The sequence below is a fragment of the Lachancea thermotolerans genome, assembly GCF_000142805.1.
Source record: "Lachancea thermotolerans CBS 6340 chromosome D complete sequence".
NCBI classification, from domain to species: Eukaryota; Fungi; Ascomycota; class Saccharomycetes; order Saccharomycetales; family Saccharomycetaceae; genus Lachancea; species Lachancea thermotolerans.
Window position 1 is genome coordinate 1299083 of NC_013080.1, and position 14823 is coordinate 1313905.

Here is a 14823-nt window from a genome sequence, read left to right on the forward strand (position 1 = left end):
AGCACAGCGAAGATCTCTAAAACGCCAGTGGTCGGCGGTATCAACGAAAAGCTTCCATGATTAATTTGGATCACAGCCGTAAAAGGCAAGGAAGTGAGACACGAACGACAGGGGAGCTTTCATTGTTTAAAAGCATTGGTAATCTGTCGCGCTCAGAGGGAATGCCTGGCTGTTTTGTAGTATGTGAAAGGCCCTTTCGGAGTCTCACCTCGTGAGGGTACTGACATCGATCAGGTGATCTGGTTGATATTGTTAGCCGGTTATAGCAGCGATGAAGCGCGCGAACATGTCACAAAATACAATCTCTGACACAATAAGAGTGATTTAAATGAATATTGACGCCATCTTCAACATATTTGTGCTTCCGTTGTTAAGGTTTCCTGTTGTGATGGTGCTTATTATCACATCGTAAGTGTAACATGAATATCTTAGCTGTTGTTCAAACTTAATACTAAAATCAAAATTTCAACATCAGCGTCACCAAGCATGATTTTCGAGGGTGGCTTTGGCCAACAGTTGCCTATTCTTTATTACTCAATACAGCAGTAGTGGCAAACAATAAGTTCAAACGGAGAGGCCCATGGGTTAACCTACGCAAGCTCGAGAATGCAACATGTGTGGTGACGGGCGGCAGCAGTGGACTGGGACTGGCAATTATTCAGCAGTTTATTTCAAGGATACACAATCTGAAGATTGTGTCACTCGATGTTGTTCCACCCAAATTCACGCACCCCAGATTAGATTTCCGCGATTGTGATTTGAGTGATCCATCTAGCGTGGATCGCGTTATTAAAGAGATCAAGAAGGATTACGGTGAAGTCCACGTCTTAGTGAACAATGCTGGTATAAGAGGCAAGTATCAAAATTTCTGTGAATTGCAGAAAAAGGACGTAAATTGCGTCTTTCAGGTCAACGTTTTTTCGCCCATGCGACTGATACAACTTCTGAGCCCGAAAAAAGCCGAAAAGCGTCAATTTTATGCTATTACTATTGCAAGCACGCTTGGCATTTGTACCCCTGCGCGTGGCTCATCCTATGGAGCTTCAAAAGCCGCACTTATTTCTTTCCACGAAGCATGGACTCAAGAACTAGGTGATGCGAGTAATGTTCGAACACTTCTTGTAACGCCTGGCCAGCTCGACACTGCAATGTTCAGTGGTTTTGAGCCTCCCAAGCAATTTTTTGCACCCGTTGTGAACCCCAGAGAGCTCGCTCGCCAAATTGTTGATAAATGTAGTGCTGGTGAGAGAGGGGAGCTATCCGCCCCGCTTTATGCCAACTTTATGGGCATTCTGCGAACCCTGCCATATACAGCCATCTATTTCGCACGCAAGGCTTCTGGCATGGACAGCTGCTTGCCTGTCGAATAGATCACCTCCACTTTTGCATTCCTGATTTTAAGTAATATGTAATTTAGCTACTATTTGGCCTTTTTATAAAACGAGTCTAGCTTCTCTTCGAACCACTTGAACAGGAGGTCTGTTTGCAAGTAGCCTTGTTCGTCGAACACGGTGTTTGCGGGTAGCGTTGTCTTGATTACAGAACCAGCCTCGTTTCTAAGAGTCACCTGGTAATTGTAATCATACTTGGTCATTTTAGTAGCCACAACGATAGCTTTCTCTTTCGAGTACCCCGTATACTTGACACCCTTCTCAATGTAGTTGTTGAAGTACCAAAATACTGCTGATAGGATTGCGTACGAGCCGACAAGAACCTTCTGGTATAAAAGCGCTTCTTCGAATTTCAGCTTCTTATCCAACAAAAATGAAATAGCAGCCACAACTGCGATTGAGTAGCCTATGATAAGCTTTGTGTCAATTAACTTGAATGATTGTTCATAGTTGAGTCTTTTGAAAACATCAGGCAATGCCTCGTCTAGCGTCTGGCGGAGGTCCGGTGTGCTGTAAACATTGATTGGTTTACTCATGCTGAAGGAGTTTGGTAACTTTGCGTTCAATAAGAAGTGTCAATATACTCTAAGCAACCGAAAGCCTAATTACGGGGTTTGGGGTCTAAGATCGATTGGATCGATACTTCGGTTAGTTGAATGGGTTTCAGTTACCAATATATTACGCTCCACCCTCTTTAAACGTGCAATATACCTCTTTACAGCTCTCGGCATATAAAAAAAATTATAAGGTAAATCAAGTCGCTTAACAATCTTAAGGTAGAGGGACTCCTCTCTGTAATGGAGATATAGACCGATGTCACAGGAAAACAGTGCTAGTGCAACTTCTGGCAGCCCGGGCAATAAGAAGTTTAGCCATAAAGAAAAGCCCAAAAAGCCAGCCTCGCATCGGCAACACCGTGTAAATTCAAAACCTCCGAAGACTGGAAAACACCGCGATGGGCCAGGAAAGCAGCGCTTCGAAGACGATCTCGAGTTTAACATACAGGACGAACTTGTAAGTGGTGACTTCAAAGCAAGGGGCCGTAAGACACAGATCTCCATTAACCATCTTTTGGACTTTCAACTACCAGAAAGGCCAAGCGACGGAGAGGCTGCTGCAGGTGCCACAAGGCGAAGGACTAAAAAACAATTTCAAGAGCACATTCATTTGCATGGCGATTCCTTTATAAATGCAAACTTTAAATTTTTGGTGGACGACCGTTACACATACAAAGAGCAAAGCCTCGATCCTAATGTGCCTATACCTCATGAAAAGATTGTCCGCGTAACTGCAACCAAGGGACAGTCGTGTCCGATTTGTCTAACTGAAGAAATTGTTGCTCCTAGAATGGTAAGTTGTGGACACCTCTTTTGCCATGCTTGTCTTCTGAGTTTCTTCGCAGCTGGCATGGAGCAGCCAAACAATAACGGCACCGGAATAAATTATAAGAAAAAGAGGTATAAAGAGTGTCCTCTTTGTAGTACTATCATAAGGAAGGAAAAGGCAATCCCTGCGACATTGACGGAACCCGACTCGACTCTAAAGCTCCCTCAAGTCGGGCAAACGGATACCTTTCAATTGATGTGCAAACCACATGGATCAATGCTTCCGTTGCCTGTTCTTTTGAATGTTGACCCCATGTCCTTGCATCATTTTCCGTCTGTGGAGTTCAGAGAGCTTGCGCCGTACTCTCGTATCATGAAATGCAACCCTCAATACGCTATTGATCTTTACAAAAAAGACATTTCCCATATCCAAGGTCAGTACGAGCTTGACCGTGCGCTTTATAACGAGGATGGGAAGTTTTCTCAACTTGCCATTGAGGAAAACAAGTTAAAAATAAGCGTCTCGGAACAGTCATTCCGTTCAGAAGCAGAAGTTCTGTCATCAAACCTTTCTCAACTCTCGTTAGATGTCGGCCTGGAGAAATATAACGACACGAACGCCTTTTTCTTTTTTCAAACCGCGTTTGATGCGAATACGCGCTACTATCTCTCCCCTCTGGACGTTAAAGTGTTACTGACCGCATTTGGACACTATTCAGCTTTTCCCCCATCACTGACTGCTCAAGTCGAAGATGTTCACTACGGTACTGTCGTGACGGAGTCTTTAATGCAAAGATACAAATATTTTGGGCATTTGCCGATCGGAAGCGAAATGGCATTTGTCGACCTTGACTGGCGCACCGCAGACGTCATTCCATCTGAGGTTTATCAATCGTTTGCGGCCGAATTGTCATTAAGGCGCCGCAAATCGACATGGAGAAAGCAACGAGAAGATAAAGAAAAAAAGCGCTATGAAAGGAAACTTGAGCGTGAACAACAAGAGTTTTACATGAGAGAAAATGGCAGTACAGACCACGCTACGTCGGTCATAAAGCCCGTTCGGTCAGTCCCCTTACAAAAGCTCCCCGAAAAAAAGAGTGACACCGGTTCAGCCGCTTCAGCTCAAAAGTCTGCATCGCGTCTGGAAAAGACTGTTTGGGGCACATCCATACCTGCGTCTGATAAAGCACCAGAGGGCAATCAAGAAGACGAAGAGCTAGAAAAGCTGTTGGGAAATCTTAATCAAAATCCAAGTCCTAGACAGGGGAGAAAAAAAAAGAGAATGGTTACCCTTTTGAGTTCCAACCCTTCGCGCGGCTCGCTGTAATTGACGCCTGATCCACGATGAAATGCACCAACTTAAGCTGCCTCGCACACCTTGGAGCGTTCCAAGCGGATTGTCAGTGAGTCCCTTTCGAGAGATAGCTCAGTGTCTTTTTTGGTAAACGCTACCATGGCGCTGTGATGAGAGTGAGATTTGGTCCTGATGCAGGCATCGTGCCACTCGTTTACGCAATGAATTGGTTTTAAGCCGAACAAGAACGGCGGCCTATAGCAGGTCCTTGCACTGTACCTCCAGCCACTGCAGACTGTGCTTTCTTTCTTTGAGAGACTTTCAACCCCCGCCACTACCCACCAATCTTTCAACCTACCAATATATACGTAGATTAATTTTACATACTACGAAGCATTTTCGCAGCATTTCATCCTTTAGTGCTTTGTCGCTTATTTTTATGAGACGCCTACAGATTTCATGAGAAACCTGCTAATACAAAAGGCCCGCGGTCTTATTGAGAAAGTCTTTGCCCAATTTACAAAGAAATTGCCAGAGCTATCGTCCTCTTTGCTTAGTTCAAGATTGCACCGCAGTAACTTGCAGAATAAGTGTGATTAAGAAGCATAATCTGCTTTCGAAGGGATATAGAATGGCAACCAAGATCTAACTGAGGTTCCGATGAATTCTCAGCCAGTAATCACATTCCTTCCCGATTGGAAAAGCATCTCCAACCTTCAACTGGAAGCGCATTTAGCGTACCCGGGTCAAAATAGCCGGTGGTCGCATTATACGATTAAATACACGATGTCATTTTGTGTTTATAAAATGAGAGCATCGGCACATGGCGCTTGTAGTGTTATCTGTTGCTGTTACTGTTACTGTTCATAAGGGTGTTTGAGCTAATCAAGAGGGCTTGCTAACTTGCGAAATTTGTTACGGACGCGGTCAAGCAAAGTTTCTTCGATTTCGACGCGGGAACTATTCATTGGGCTTTTCATTCGTTAGTAGCGACTTATACGAATTTCGGCGGCTAATATGAGTACAAACTCAATCTCGTTGAACAATCTCCACCCACAAACACATTTATGTTCTTAGCACTTTTTGCTAGCTTCGAGTCACCCCGTGTCCCCTTGAACGCGTGATAACACAACAACAGATGCGGTGGTACTAAGATCGAAGCTTATAAGGCTACACTCTTTGCAAAAGGACGAACTTCTTCTGATACAGAGCGCATGTCAACAGAGCGCTTTTCATGTACGTACGGTTCAGCGAAGAGGGTGCTTGAAACAAAAGTCGCATTAGCGATGTTAATGACAGCGGCAAGGTAAGATCTTTTCGTTTTTATCCGAGCAAAAATGTCTGCAACGGCAAGTCTGCGGAATAGTCCCTGCTGTTTGAAGTGGCGGTTCAAGATACGAGCTTCTCCATTTCCAAAAAAAGCATACGTTCTGTTTTTCAAAGAACATATCTAAACCTTAGGGTGGGATCTCGAGGTTGCCGGATGCTGGCACAAAAGCTTCACCATTTAGCTCAAGATGCTGGCATATAATAGATGGTTAACCTCCTCTCTCACCACACGCAAACAGTTTTTTAGGTAATGCTGGGATTATCGTTCCAATATGTCATAGCTGAGCTGAGAAACAAGATAACTGCGAGATCTCCAGACTTTGCTAACAAAAGAAACCATTGACTACGGTAAAACTACCCCTCAGACACGCTTTACTTCCAGGATCTGCAGACATTCGTTTGTTGGCTCAGCTTCAGAGGGTCACCTAGTACAGTCTCAATTACCCCGAGAAGCGTTAGTTTGCAGCTCTGACCAGAGGCCTTATTTCCTGAGCTGGTTGCGGAAGTTCGAATTAGCTCTGTCCACTAGCAGCACGCTGTGGCATTTAAAATAAAGGCTAAAGAGCGCATGCTGCCGACAGTAGTAACTTCGTGATTAATGCTCATATGGTGCCGAGAAAGATACAGCAGCCACGAAAACTAAGATCGACATTAAATTATAAACACCTAATACTGTAAACAAAGGTTATCCAACCAACAATGAGGTATGTTGAAGTCGTCAGCGTTTGAGGGACTTCCAAGTACTTTGTTCACTAACGTTTTCTGGTTTGAAGTGGCAAGTTTGTGAGAGCTTCAAAGTACAGGCATGTGTATGGCCAGGTGGCCAAGAAGGAACGCCAGTACGAAAACATCAGGTTAACCAACAATGCTTGGGATTCAAATTTGATAAAGGTCAATCCCAAGTTTATTTCCGTAAATTGGAATTCTTCGGGGGGTGGGGCTTTCGCTGTCATTCCGTTGAACGAAGTGGGGAAGGCCCCGGATCAGGTGCCGCTTTTCAGAGGTCATACTGCTCATGTATTGGATACTGACTTCGACCCTTTCAACGACAACATTATCGCCTCTGGATCCGACGATGGTAAGATTGGAATTTGGGAAATTCCTGAAGACTACTCGTTTCACCACTATACGAACTCAGAGGGTGAACCTAAGGACTTGCAGCCTAAGAAGTTTTTGACAGGCCATGGCCGCAAAGTCGGCCATGTCTTGTTTCATCCAACTGCTCGCAATGTCTTGGCTTCCTCATCTCTCGACCATACTGTTAGAATTTGGGATGTTGAAAGCGGAAAGGAGCTTTTCACTCTGAAGCATCCTGATATGGTCACTTCCATGTCTTTTAGCTACGACGGCAACCACCTGGCCACAGTTTCTCGCGACAAAAAACTAAGGGTCTGGGATATTAGAGAAGAAAAAATTGTAAGTGAAGGTCAGGCACACACCGGCGCAAAGAACCAAAGGGTAGTGTGGCTTGGAAATTCTGACCGGCTTGCTACTACTGGGTTTTCAAAGCTCAGTGATCGCCAAATTGGAATCTGGGATGCTTTTGGCCTTGAAAAAGGTGACCTGGGAGGGTTCTATACTGTTGACCAGTCCTCAGGCATTTTGATGCCATTTTTTGACGACTCGAATAAGATCCTATACCTCGTTGGAAAGGGAGATGGTAACATTCGTTACTACGAATTCCAAAACGATGAACTATTTGAACTCTCTGAGTTTCAATCTATTGACCCTCAGAGGGGGTTTGCAGCTGCACCAAGAAGGGCTGTCAGCGTCAAAGATAATGAGGTTTTGAAAGCTTACAAAACAGTTAATGACCATTGTATTGAACCAATTTCCTTCTACGTTCCAAGAAAATCTGATTCGTTCCAAGAAGACATTTACCCAGACGCCCCGTCAGGAACAGCAGCACTAACCGCAGACGAATGGGTCTCGAAAAAGCCTGTTGACGGACCAGTTCTTTTCAACATGAGCTCACTTTACAATGGTTCTGAACCGGTTCTGAAACCCACTGAAAAGACTTCCTCACCTTCGGCTGCTGATAAGGCCTCGCCGTCAGTACCCGCTGCGAAACCCGAAAAGGATTCATCCAAGGAGAAAAATGACAAATCTCCAACCAAGGAGGAGCAAACGGAGGTAGCAGAAGCATCCCAAACACAATCAAGTTCGGTAGCAAGGGAAGTCGGTGCTTTAGGCTCATCTTCTAGCACCCTCTCAAGTGACGCAAATGACGCTTTAAAAGAAGACAAATCTGTTGATAAACTACTCCAAAAATCATCTGAACTGGACAGTGTTAATGGGGCTGAGGACCCATCCAAAGAAACGTCAGGCTGGGATGACGAAGATGATGAGATAGAGACTTTAAAGTTTGAGCAAACCGGTAAAAAAGCAGCTGATAAAACAGAAACATCGGTGAAGGATTTGAAAACTGAAAACAAATGCGAAGTTGAAAAGCCGAAGTCAGAGGTCGAGGGTTCTGAGCTTAAGCCCGAAACCCCTGCGCTTAAGCCTAAGGAGCAAGAAGTTCGGCAGCAGAAGCAAGAAAACGGGTCGCCAGCAACTTTACAAAGAAAACCCGAGGCAGCAGAAACCAAGACAGCAGCAGCAGGGAGTCAAAATGCGTCAAATCAAGAAAACCCCGCAGAGAAAAAAACAGCTGCAGCTAAGGCAACCTCTACGAAGGCTGAACAAGCATCATCTGCTCCAAAATCTCTTGGCCTTAAGCAGTCTGTGGAGAAACTCTCAGATTTAGTGCTGGAGCTAGATCGCGTTGTTGCCGACCTTCGGCAAAGTAGCCTAGATAAAGACAACAGACTGAAGGCTTTAGAAGCGAAGATAGAGCAACTTGTCAAAGCTGAGAACTGATGTAATTGCCAACTTAGTTGAGTGTGTTTTGGATTCTTGTTCCCATGCTTTTTCGTACCGCAGTATCTAGAAAAATTTTGATGTAAACGTAAATCTTGAATAAAATTCATTAGATCCGCCCACTTCAATTTAGGAATTTAGCTCTAGGAATACGCGCTTTTCCAGTTTCTGGAATAAAAACCTTCACCAAGATCAACGTGCAATAGTAATTTTTGATCTGGTGTTTTCATAGTCTGTATAGGAATCGCCCTGCTTCACTGGTTTCGCGCCTATTTCCGGGAAGCTCTTTGATCTTAAGGGAAGGCACGTTCAGGAAGGTCCTCAGCGACATCTTTCATGAGCTCAGAAATTAGCAAAGCAGATATTAGGGCGCTCGCGACCAAGTTTGTGCCGCAAATAGAGCAGGTTTATGCTTGCACCAATCAAGGAATCGACGAGTCCAAATTGCTAGGGGAGCTACTAAAACTCATTGATAAAATCCCCAAAGATGAGCACCTGTTTTGCGACGAAACATTCAGACCGGTGTCAGTTTTTTGTCTTACCCTTTTTTCATTCAGCAATCAGGGCACCGTATCTTGGCTGAAGGGAAGATTCGACCCTGTGCTTTCTCGGTGCAAAGCGTGTATTTTACATTTTACGCAAGGAAAATGCAAAATGTTGCAACATTTCTCTGTTCTGAGAAAAGTTCCTTACGAGCATGTTACCAAATTCAATAACATTGTGTCCTTGTGGAGGGCGGAAGCTTTGCTGCCTGTTTTACGCGGAATATCCATCAACAACAACACAGATGTTCACCTCACTGAAGCCATTGAGCTGGCACTTTACGAGTGTCTATGCAATCCTCAAGTTCTCAGAACTAACGAACAGCTGAAGATTGCATTCGATGCAATTTTTAAGTTCCTTTACAATTCACATCATACTTTTCTTGAAATTCAAGAGACAAAAGGCGCCTTCGAGCACGTACCCGCCGGTCTCATGTACTGCTGGTTTGAGGGTAACAATGAAGAAGTTCTATGGGCCCAAAGCTATATTCGCTTTTTGAGGAAAACAAACTTTACCTTCAACAAGGATAATTTTACACAAGACCTTTTGGAGGAAATCAACGTTCATTTTCTGTACCTACAAAACTCGAGCAACTTTCATGAGGCATTGGTCTCTCATTTTTGGTCCAAGTTTATCCCGGTGTTTTGTCTCTTGAGCTCCCCAATAATCGAAGAATACCTTATTGTTCCTCCGAACCTGGAGTCACTACGTCAGTCTATCCGCCATCCAATAGAGCCTATTTATAAACTGTGGTATCGTCATCTGGCACACCTTTTCCGAGAGAAGCCATTAGACATGTTGTTAAGGGCTTTGAAAGTACTAGTGGAAAAGGCTGAAGGGCGTTTCTGGGTCATTCTTGAACCTTTCACATTTCACAGCGTGTTGGAGTTGATATTTGAAAAAAATACATTTTCCAACATCTTAACCAAGCTGCAAGACAAAGATCTCTCTTCAAATGATTTTGAGGCGCTTTTGTTCCCCACAACTTCTCTGACAGATCTCGTTTCCTGGACCCTTCCATTCTTTTATTCTTTATCACCTTCTAAAAGGATACAAATGGTAAAAAAGGTCTCGATTGCATTTTTCCGTATAATCTCCAATCATCAAACACTAAAAACAATTCCAAAGGCATGTTTAATGAATTCTTCAACTGCGCTATTGAGCGCTGTTCTAGCTGTAACAGAAGAGGAGAGATCAATGTTGTATTCCAATGAGAGCTTCGAGACTGTTTTGTTCACTAAGTTAGATTCTCGGGCGCTTTTAAACAACGAAATGGTCTTGGATTTGGTGGTCCGATCTGCAACTGATGCTAACATGCATCCTGGAGTTGGACAGTTAACAAGTTCAGTTTCTTATTCATCGATGAAAGTCCTAGCTCATTGTATTGATTATGATATCCTTATCCTTTGTCAAGCTTCTTACAGACTGTATCGGGGAGAAAAAGCTAACGACGTCAAGGTGACTACAAACTTGCTTTCCAGAGTTGTACAGAGCCTTGATCTCACTCACTCACAAGACGCCTCGCGATTAGCATCGTTGCTTTTGTCATCTATGCAAAACGTCAACGGGCTTCTCAAACCTAAAACTGCTGGTTCGCCAACAAATGAGCACAACAGCTTTATAGGCGTTTATGTCGATCTTCTCAAGAATCTCCTTATCAAGATCACAGATATTCTACCGTCCCAACTCACAAAAGTTCTTTTGGATGAAAACGCTTCACGAGGCTTTTGGTCATGTATTTTCACATCTGACGTTGAACTCTATCAGACTGCGACAAACATCCTTTACGAAACGTTCGACGTTGAGGGCAGATTAGAGGGAATTCAAGAGATGTTCACCAGGAGCTTGGATTATAGCTTGAGTTCCGTCAATATGGTTTTGTCTCAATTGATAAAAAATGAGTTTTTTGAGCCATGCCCCAGAGCCATAAGAGTATTAATGGACATTATCACAGCGTTCTCTGATCCAGTCAATGGAATATTTGCCAATTACAAATCAATGAAGAACGAAAACACTGATAGAGTACTTCGCAAATTCTGGACATTGTCCTGGGATTTCTTAAATATGATCTATCGAGCAACCCTCGGTTGGGCTTCCAAACACCCATATTCGGAATTGGAAAACTTCACAAAAGACACCTTGGATACTAGTCTGTCGCTTCTAGATGCATGCAGGGAATTTTCCGAAGCATTGACGCCGAGCAGTGGGGCCGATCAGTCAAACGATCTTTTACAAAATGTGCTCAACACGTTTCAAGACATGCTGTATTGGCTAAGGCTGAGTGATGAATATTTATTAGCATCATGTGTGAAGCTAGTCGTTCGGGCAGCAGATCTTGCAATAGAAAAAGAACTACGGTTTGACGATAGCCTAGTAGCAACGATGGCAAAATATGCCTCAAAAGCAAGGAAGTTTTCTAACAAGTTAACCGCCCAGCAATCTCAAGAACTTCTTTCGAGAGCCAAAGGCTTTAATGACAGTCTGGTAGAGAAAGTAGTCGGAGAAGCTGACTTTTATCACAAAGAAAAGGACAAAATTAAAAGCGTTAAAGAAAGTGATTCACAGTCAATTTCAGCCCAAAGCTTGAGCACAAAGCTCTCGAACCAGTCCAGGCCGCCTACCACAGAGTCCAGAGCCGACTTCCTTCAAAGAAAAGCTATGTCTTCCTCCATAATGGGAAGACCTAAAAGTCAATCGAAGATAACATCATTTGGTACACTCAGACCAGGAATGGCGCCGAAGGCTAAAGAACCCTTGAAGGCTCCAACTTCTAAGTTGGAATTAGCTAGGAGACAGTTACTCGCGAATAGAACAGTGCATCCGCCAAGCTCTAGCGTTTTCCACTCAAGAAAGCCTCAGCCACAACAAACAAATTCAGCAGATAGTAGTGACGAGAGCGAGGGAGATTTAGAGGACGCCAAAGAGCTCTTCTCTTTATCGAAGCCAAAAGAGCGCAGCACACCGATAGTATTGGACATCAATGGGAAGCCAATTCAGAAGTCCAGCAGCGCTCAGCGCAAGAAGCAAGAAGAAGAAAACATGAGAAGAAGATTAAATGTTGATCTTAATCCGTTCTACAGAGACGTTCTACAGTGGAACTACACAAATACTGGAGAGTACCCATCAGGCTCTAATGACTATAGGTATGAAGATATCAAGGATGCTTTTCGATCAGCGGAAGAATATCAAAGGATCATGAAGCCCCTTCTACTTCTAGAATGCTGGCAGGGCCTATGCGCTGCTCGGGACAGGGAAGAAAACAAACCCTTTAGTATTGTGGTTGGTAATAGAACGGCAGTTTCGGACTTTTATGAAGTGTATGCTTCTGTCAGCAAACGAATGGTTCAAGAAGCGGGCATAACGGATTCTGACTTGCTTGTCTTGTCATTCATTCCTGGTGTTAGATCGGCGGGCGACTTGAGGTCAGACGACTTTAAAACCGCTGAAAACACCTGTTTAGCCAAAGTTTGGGGTCTCAAAAACAACAAAGGTGACAATATGGACCTAACCCTTAGAATTGATAGAAGCCATCGCTTTAGTAGGTTTTTGACACTACGCGCTGAAATTTTTGCTGTCAAGGTTATGCAAATGACCACCGTTGAAAGAGAGTATACTTCATTGGTTGGCCTTCCATTTTATGACCTTGTTGGCCAAATTGTTAGTGGTAAACCGACACCCCATCACCCCGTCAACAGCGGCCAAATTGAAGACGTAAAAGCCAAGTACAAGCTCAACAATTCCCAGGCAGAGGCGATTGTTAGTACTGTTTCTTGCGAAGGTTTTTCATTAATCCAGGGCCCCCCCGGTACAGGAAAAACGAAAACGATATTGGGCATTGTTGGCTACACTTTAAGCACTCAAAAAGCTTTGCCTCCAGGAGTAATAAAGCAACCACTGGATGCTGTGGCATCTTCTACAGAGCAGCTTTTGCTCAAACAGAAAGTTTTGATATGTGCGCCAAGTAACGCAGCAGTCGATGAATTAGTGTTGAGACTTAAGTTGGGGGTTTTTGATAAGAGCGGAAGGCTCTTTCAACCAAAACTTGTTAGAATCGGCCGCCCCGATGCTGTAAATGCGGCTATAAGGGATTTGACCCTAGAGGAGCAAGTGGAAAAGAGGCTTAATGGCAAAAACTACGAGTTTGCCAGCAATCCGGACTTGGAAAAAAACCTGCAAGCGGCTATCGGCGAGCGGCGCCAATTGAGGCACAAGCTCGATAATGAGGACGGATCTGCAGGTAGTACATTGTCTACCGATGACATAACTAAGATTCAGTTGAGTATAAGGGAGCTCAGTCGGAAGATTAATGAACTGGGCAAGCAAAAAGACGAGATACGAGAGAAAAACTCAGTAAACTTTAGAAACAGGGAAGTTGATAGAAGAAAAGCTCAGTCGCGTATTTTGGCTGAAAGTGACGTTATTTGTTCGACATTGTCAGGGTCAGCGCATGATATCATGGCTTCTTTGGGAGTAAAGTTTGACACTGTGATAGTAGATGAAGCTTGTCAATGTACCGAGCTGTCCAGTATTATTCCCCTAAGATATGGCGCTAAGCGCTGTATTATGGTTGGTGATCCAAACCAGTTGCCGCCCACAGTCTTGTCGGGTGCGGCCAGCAATTTCAAGTATAACCAGTCTTTGTTTGTGAGAATGGAAAAGCAGTGCTCTCCCCACTTGTTGAATGTTCAGTACCGTATGCATCCTGCGATCAGTAAGTTCCCCTCAATCGAGTTCTACAAAGGGAAATTGACTGATGGACCAGATATGGAAACCATCAACACTAGACCGTGGCATTCCCGCCCGCCCTTGGGACCATATAAGTTTTTTGATATTGCAACGGGTAAGCAAGAACAGAACAAAAAGACCATGTCTTTCGTTAACTTTGAAGAATGCAAGGTTGCCATCGAGCTTGTCGAATATCTTTTGAATTCTTACGAGAAAAGCTTTGATTTCAGTGGAAAAATAGGTATCATCTCACCCTATAGGGAACAGATGCAAACTATGAGGAGAGAATTCAGAAGGTACTTTGGGAACACTATTGCGGGCTACGTGGACTTCAACACTATTGATGGATTTCAAGGTCAAGAGAAAGAGATTATCATCATTTCTTGTGTCCGAGCTGACGACACGAAATCAGGTGTTGGGTTTTTGAAGGATTTTAGGAGAATGAATGTTGCCTTGACAAGAGCCAAAACAAGCATGTGGATTTTGGGTCATCACAGTTCCTTGTTCAAAAACAAACTTTGGAGGAATCTCATAACGGACGCAAAGGACAGAAACTGTCTGGAACTTGCGTGCTCGGGTTTCTTGAATCCACAGAACAAGAAAGCGGCAAGGCTTTTGAAAGATTACCAAAGTTCTCATGATCACATTATAGCTGATGATTACGATCCCTTGGCGCCCAGCACATTCAATGAAAAGAACAGAAAGAACCACAGGGAGAATGGGGCGCATCAGAATAAACGCAATAAGCCCAAACAACAATCAAAGCCAGAGAGAGGGGAACCAAAATCAGGAAATGCTCAGGCTATAACTGGAACTAAGAAGAAGTCATCCATTTTTGGGGGCCCCTCTCTTGCTTCTGAAATAAGTGTAATAACGAGAGCTCCCACTGTTCACGCAAATGCGCCTAAAGCTCCTACAAAAAGATCATCCGATCAAGCGTCAGCAAAAGGATTGGACAAAGCCACAACCCCTAAACGTGTAAGGTTTGAGGCAGAGGCCCAAACGATCGGGGAAAGTAGCTATATCATGCCTGATTCTGAGAGTGGTCGAGCGAGTGTGAGCGATGCAGGGCAACAAAGTAGTGAGAAAATCAGTATCAAGGAATATCAACTTGCTGCTTCGGATGGAAATACACACGAGAACCATGCCGACGCAGACAGTGATCAGGATGGATATGATCCTTCGGTTTCTCCTGTTGCGGGGCCAAAAGCTGCGGTCAAAAGGGAAAATTTGCCCAAAGAAGGTAGCACGAAAGCTGAAAACGGGATTCCTAAGCGCTCAAAGCCAGCCTCGAATCCTTTCATTCCAAAAAAGAGAAAACTGTTTTCAAGTAAAAAATAGTCACAAGTTTATA

General features: G+C 43.9%; 5 protein-coding genes across 5 annotated transcripts; 4 read left to right on the forward strand and 1 right to left on the reverse strand.

The window, feature by feature from the left end:
* Positions 1-328: 328 nt before the first annotated feature.
* Positions 329-1370, forward strand: TDA5 (Tda5p; the record flags this gene model as incomplete). The annotated part of the gene is made up of 2 exons (XM_002553348.1): positions 329-408; positions 476-1370. The coding sequence occupies 2 exons, from the start codon at positions 329-331 to the stop codon at positions 1368-1370; spliced, it is 975 nt and encodes a 324-aa protein (XP_002553394.1).
* Positions 1371-1420: 50 nt separating this feature from the next.
* SPC2 (signal peptidase complex subunit SPC2) lies at positions 1421-1927 on the reverse strand (the record flags this gene model as incomplete). Its single annotated transcript, XM_002553349.1, has 1 exon — positions 1421-1927. One exon carries the CDS (start codon positions 1925-1927, stop codon positions 1421-1423), a length of 507 nt encoding a protein of 168 aa, XP_002553395.1.
* Positions 1928-2204: 277 nt separating this feature from the next.
* Positions 2205-4043, forward strand: MAG2 (RING-type E3 ubiquitin transferase MAG2; the record flags this gene model as incomplete). The annotated part of the gene is made up of 1 exon (XM_002553350.1): positions 2205-4043. One exon carries the CDS (start codon positions 2205-2207, stop codon positions 4041-4043), a length of 1839 nt encoding a protein of 612 aa, XP_002553396.1.
* Positions 4044-6038: 1995 nt separating this feature from the next.
* Positions 6039-8201, forward strand: CRN1 (coronin; the record flags this gene model as incomplete). Its single annotated transcript, XM_002553351.1, has 2 exons — positions 6039-6043; positions 6113-8201. The coding sequence occupies 2 exons, from the start codon at positions 6039-6041 to the stop codon at positions 8199-8201; spliced, it is 2094 nt and encodes a 697-aa protein (XP_002553397.1).
* Positions 8202-8537: 336 nt separating this feature from the next.
* On the forward strand, positions 8538-14810 carry SEN1 (DNA/RNA helicase SEN1; the record flags this gene model as incomplete). Its single annotated transcript, XM_002553352.1, has 1 exon — positions 8538-14810. One exon carries the CDS (start codon positions 8538-8540, stop codon positions 14808-14810), a length of 6273 nt encoding a protein of 2090 aa, XP_002553398.1.
* Between the last annotated feature and the right edge of the window lie 13 nt (positions 14811-14823).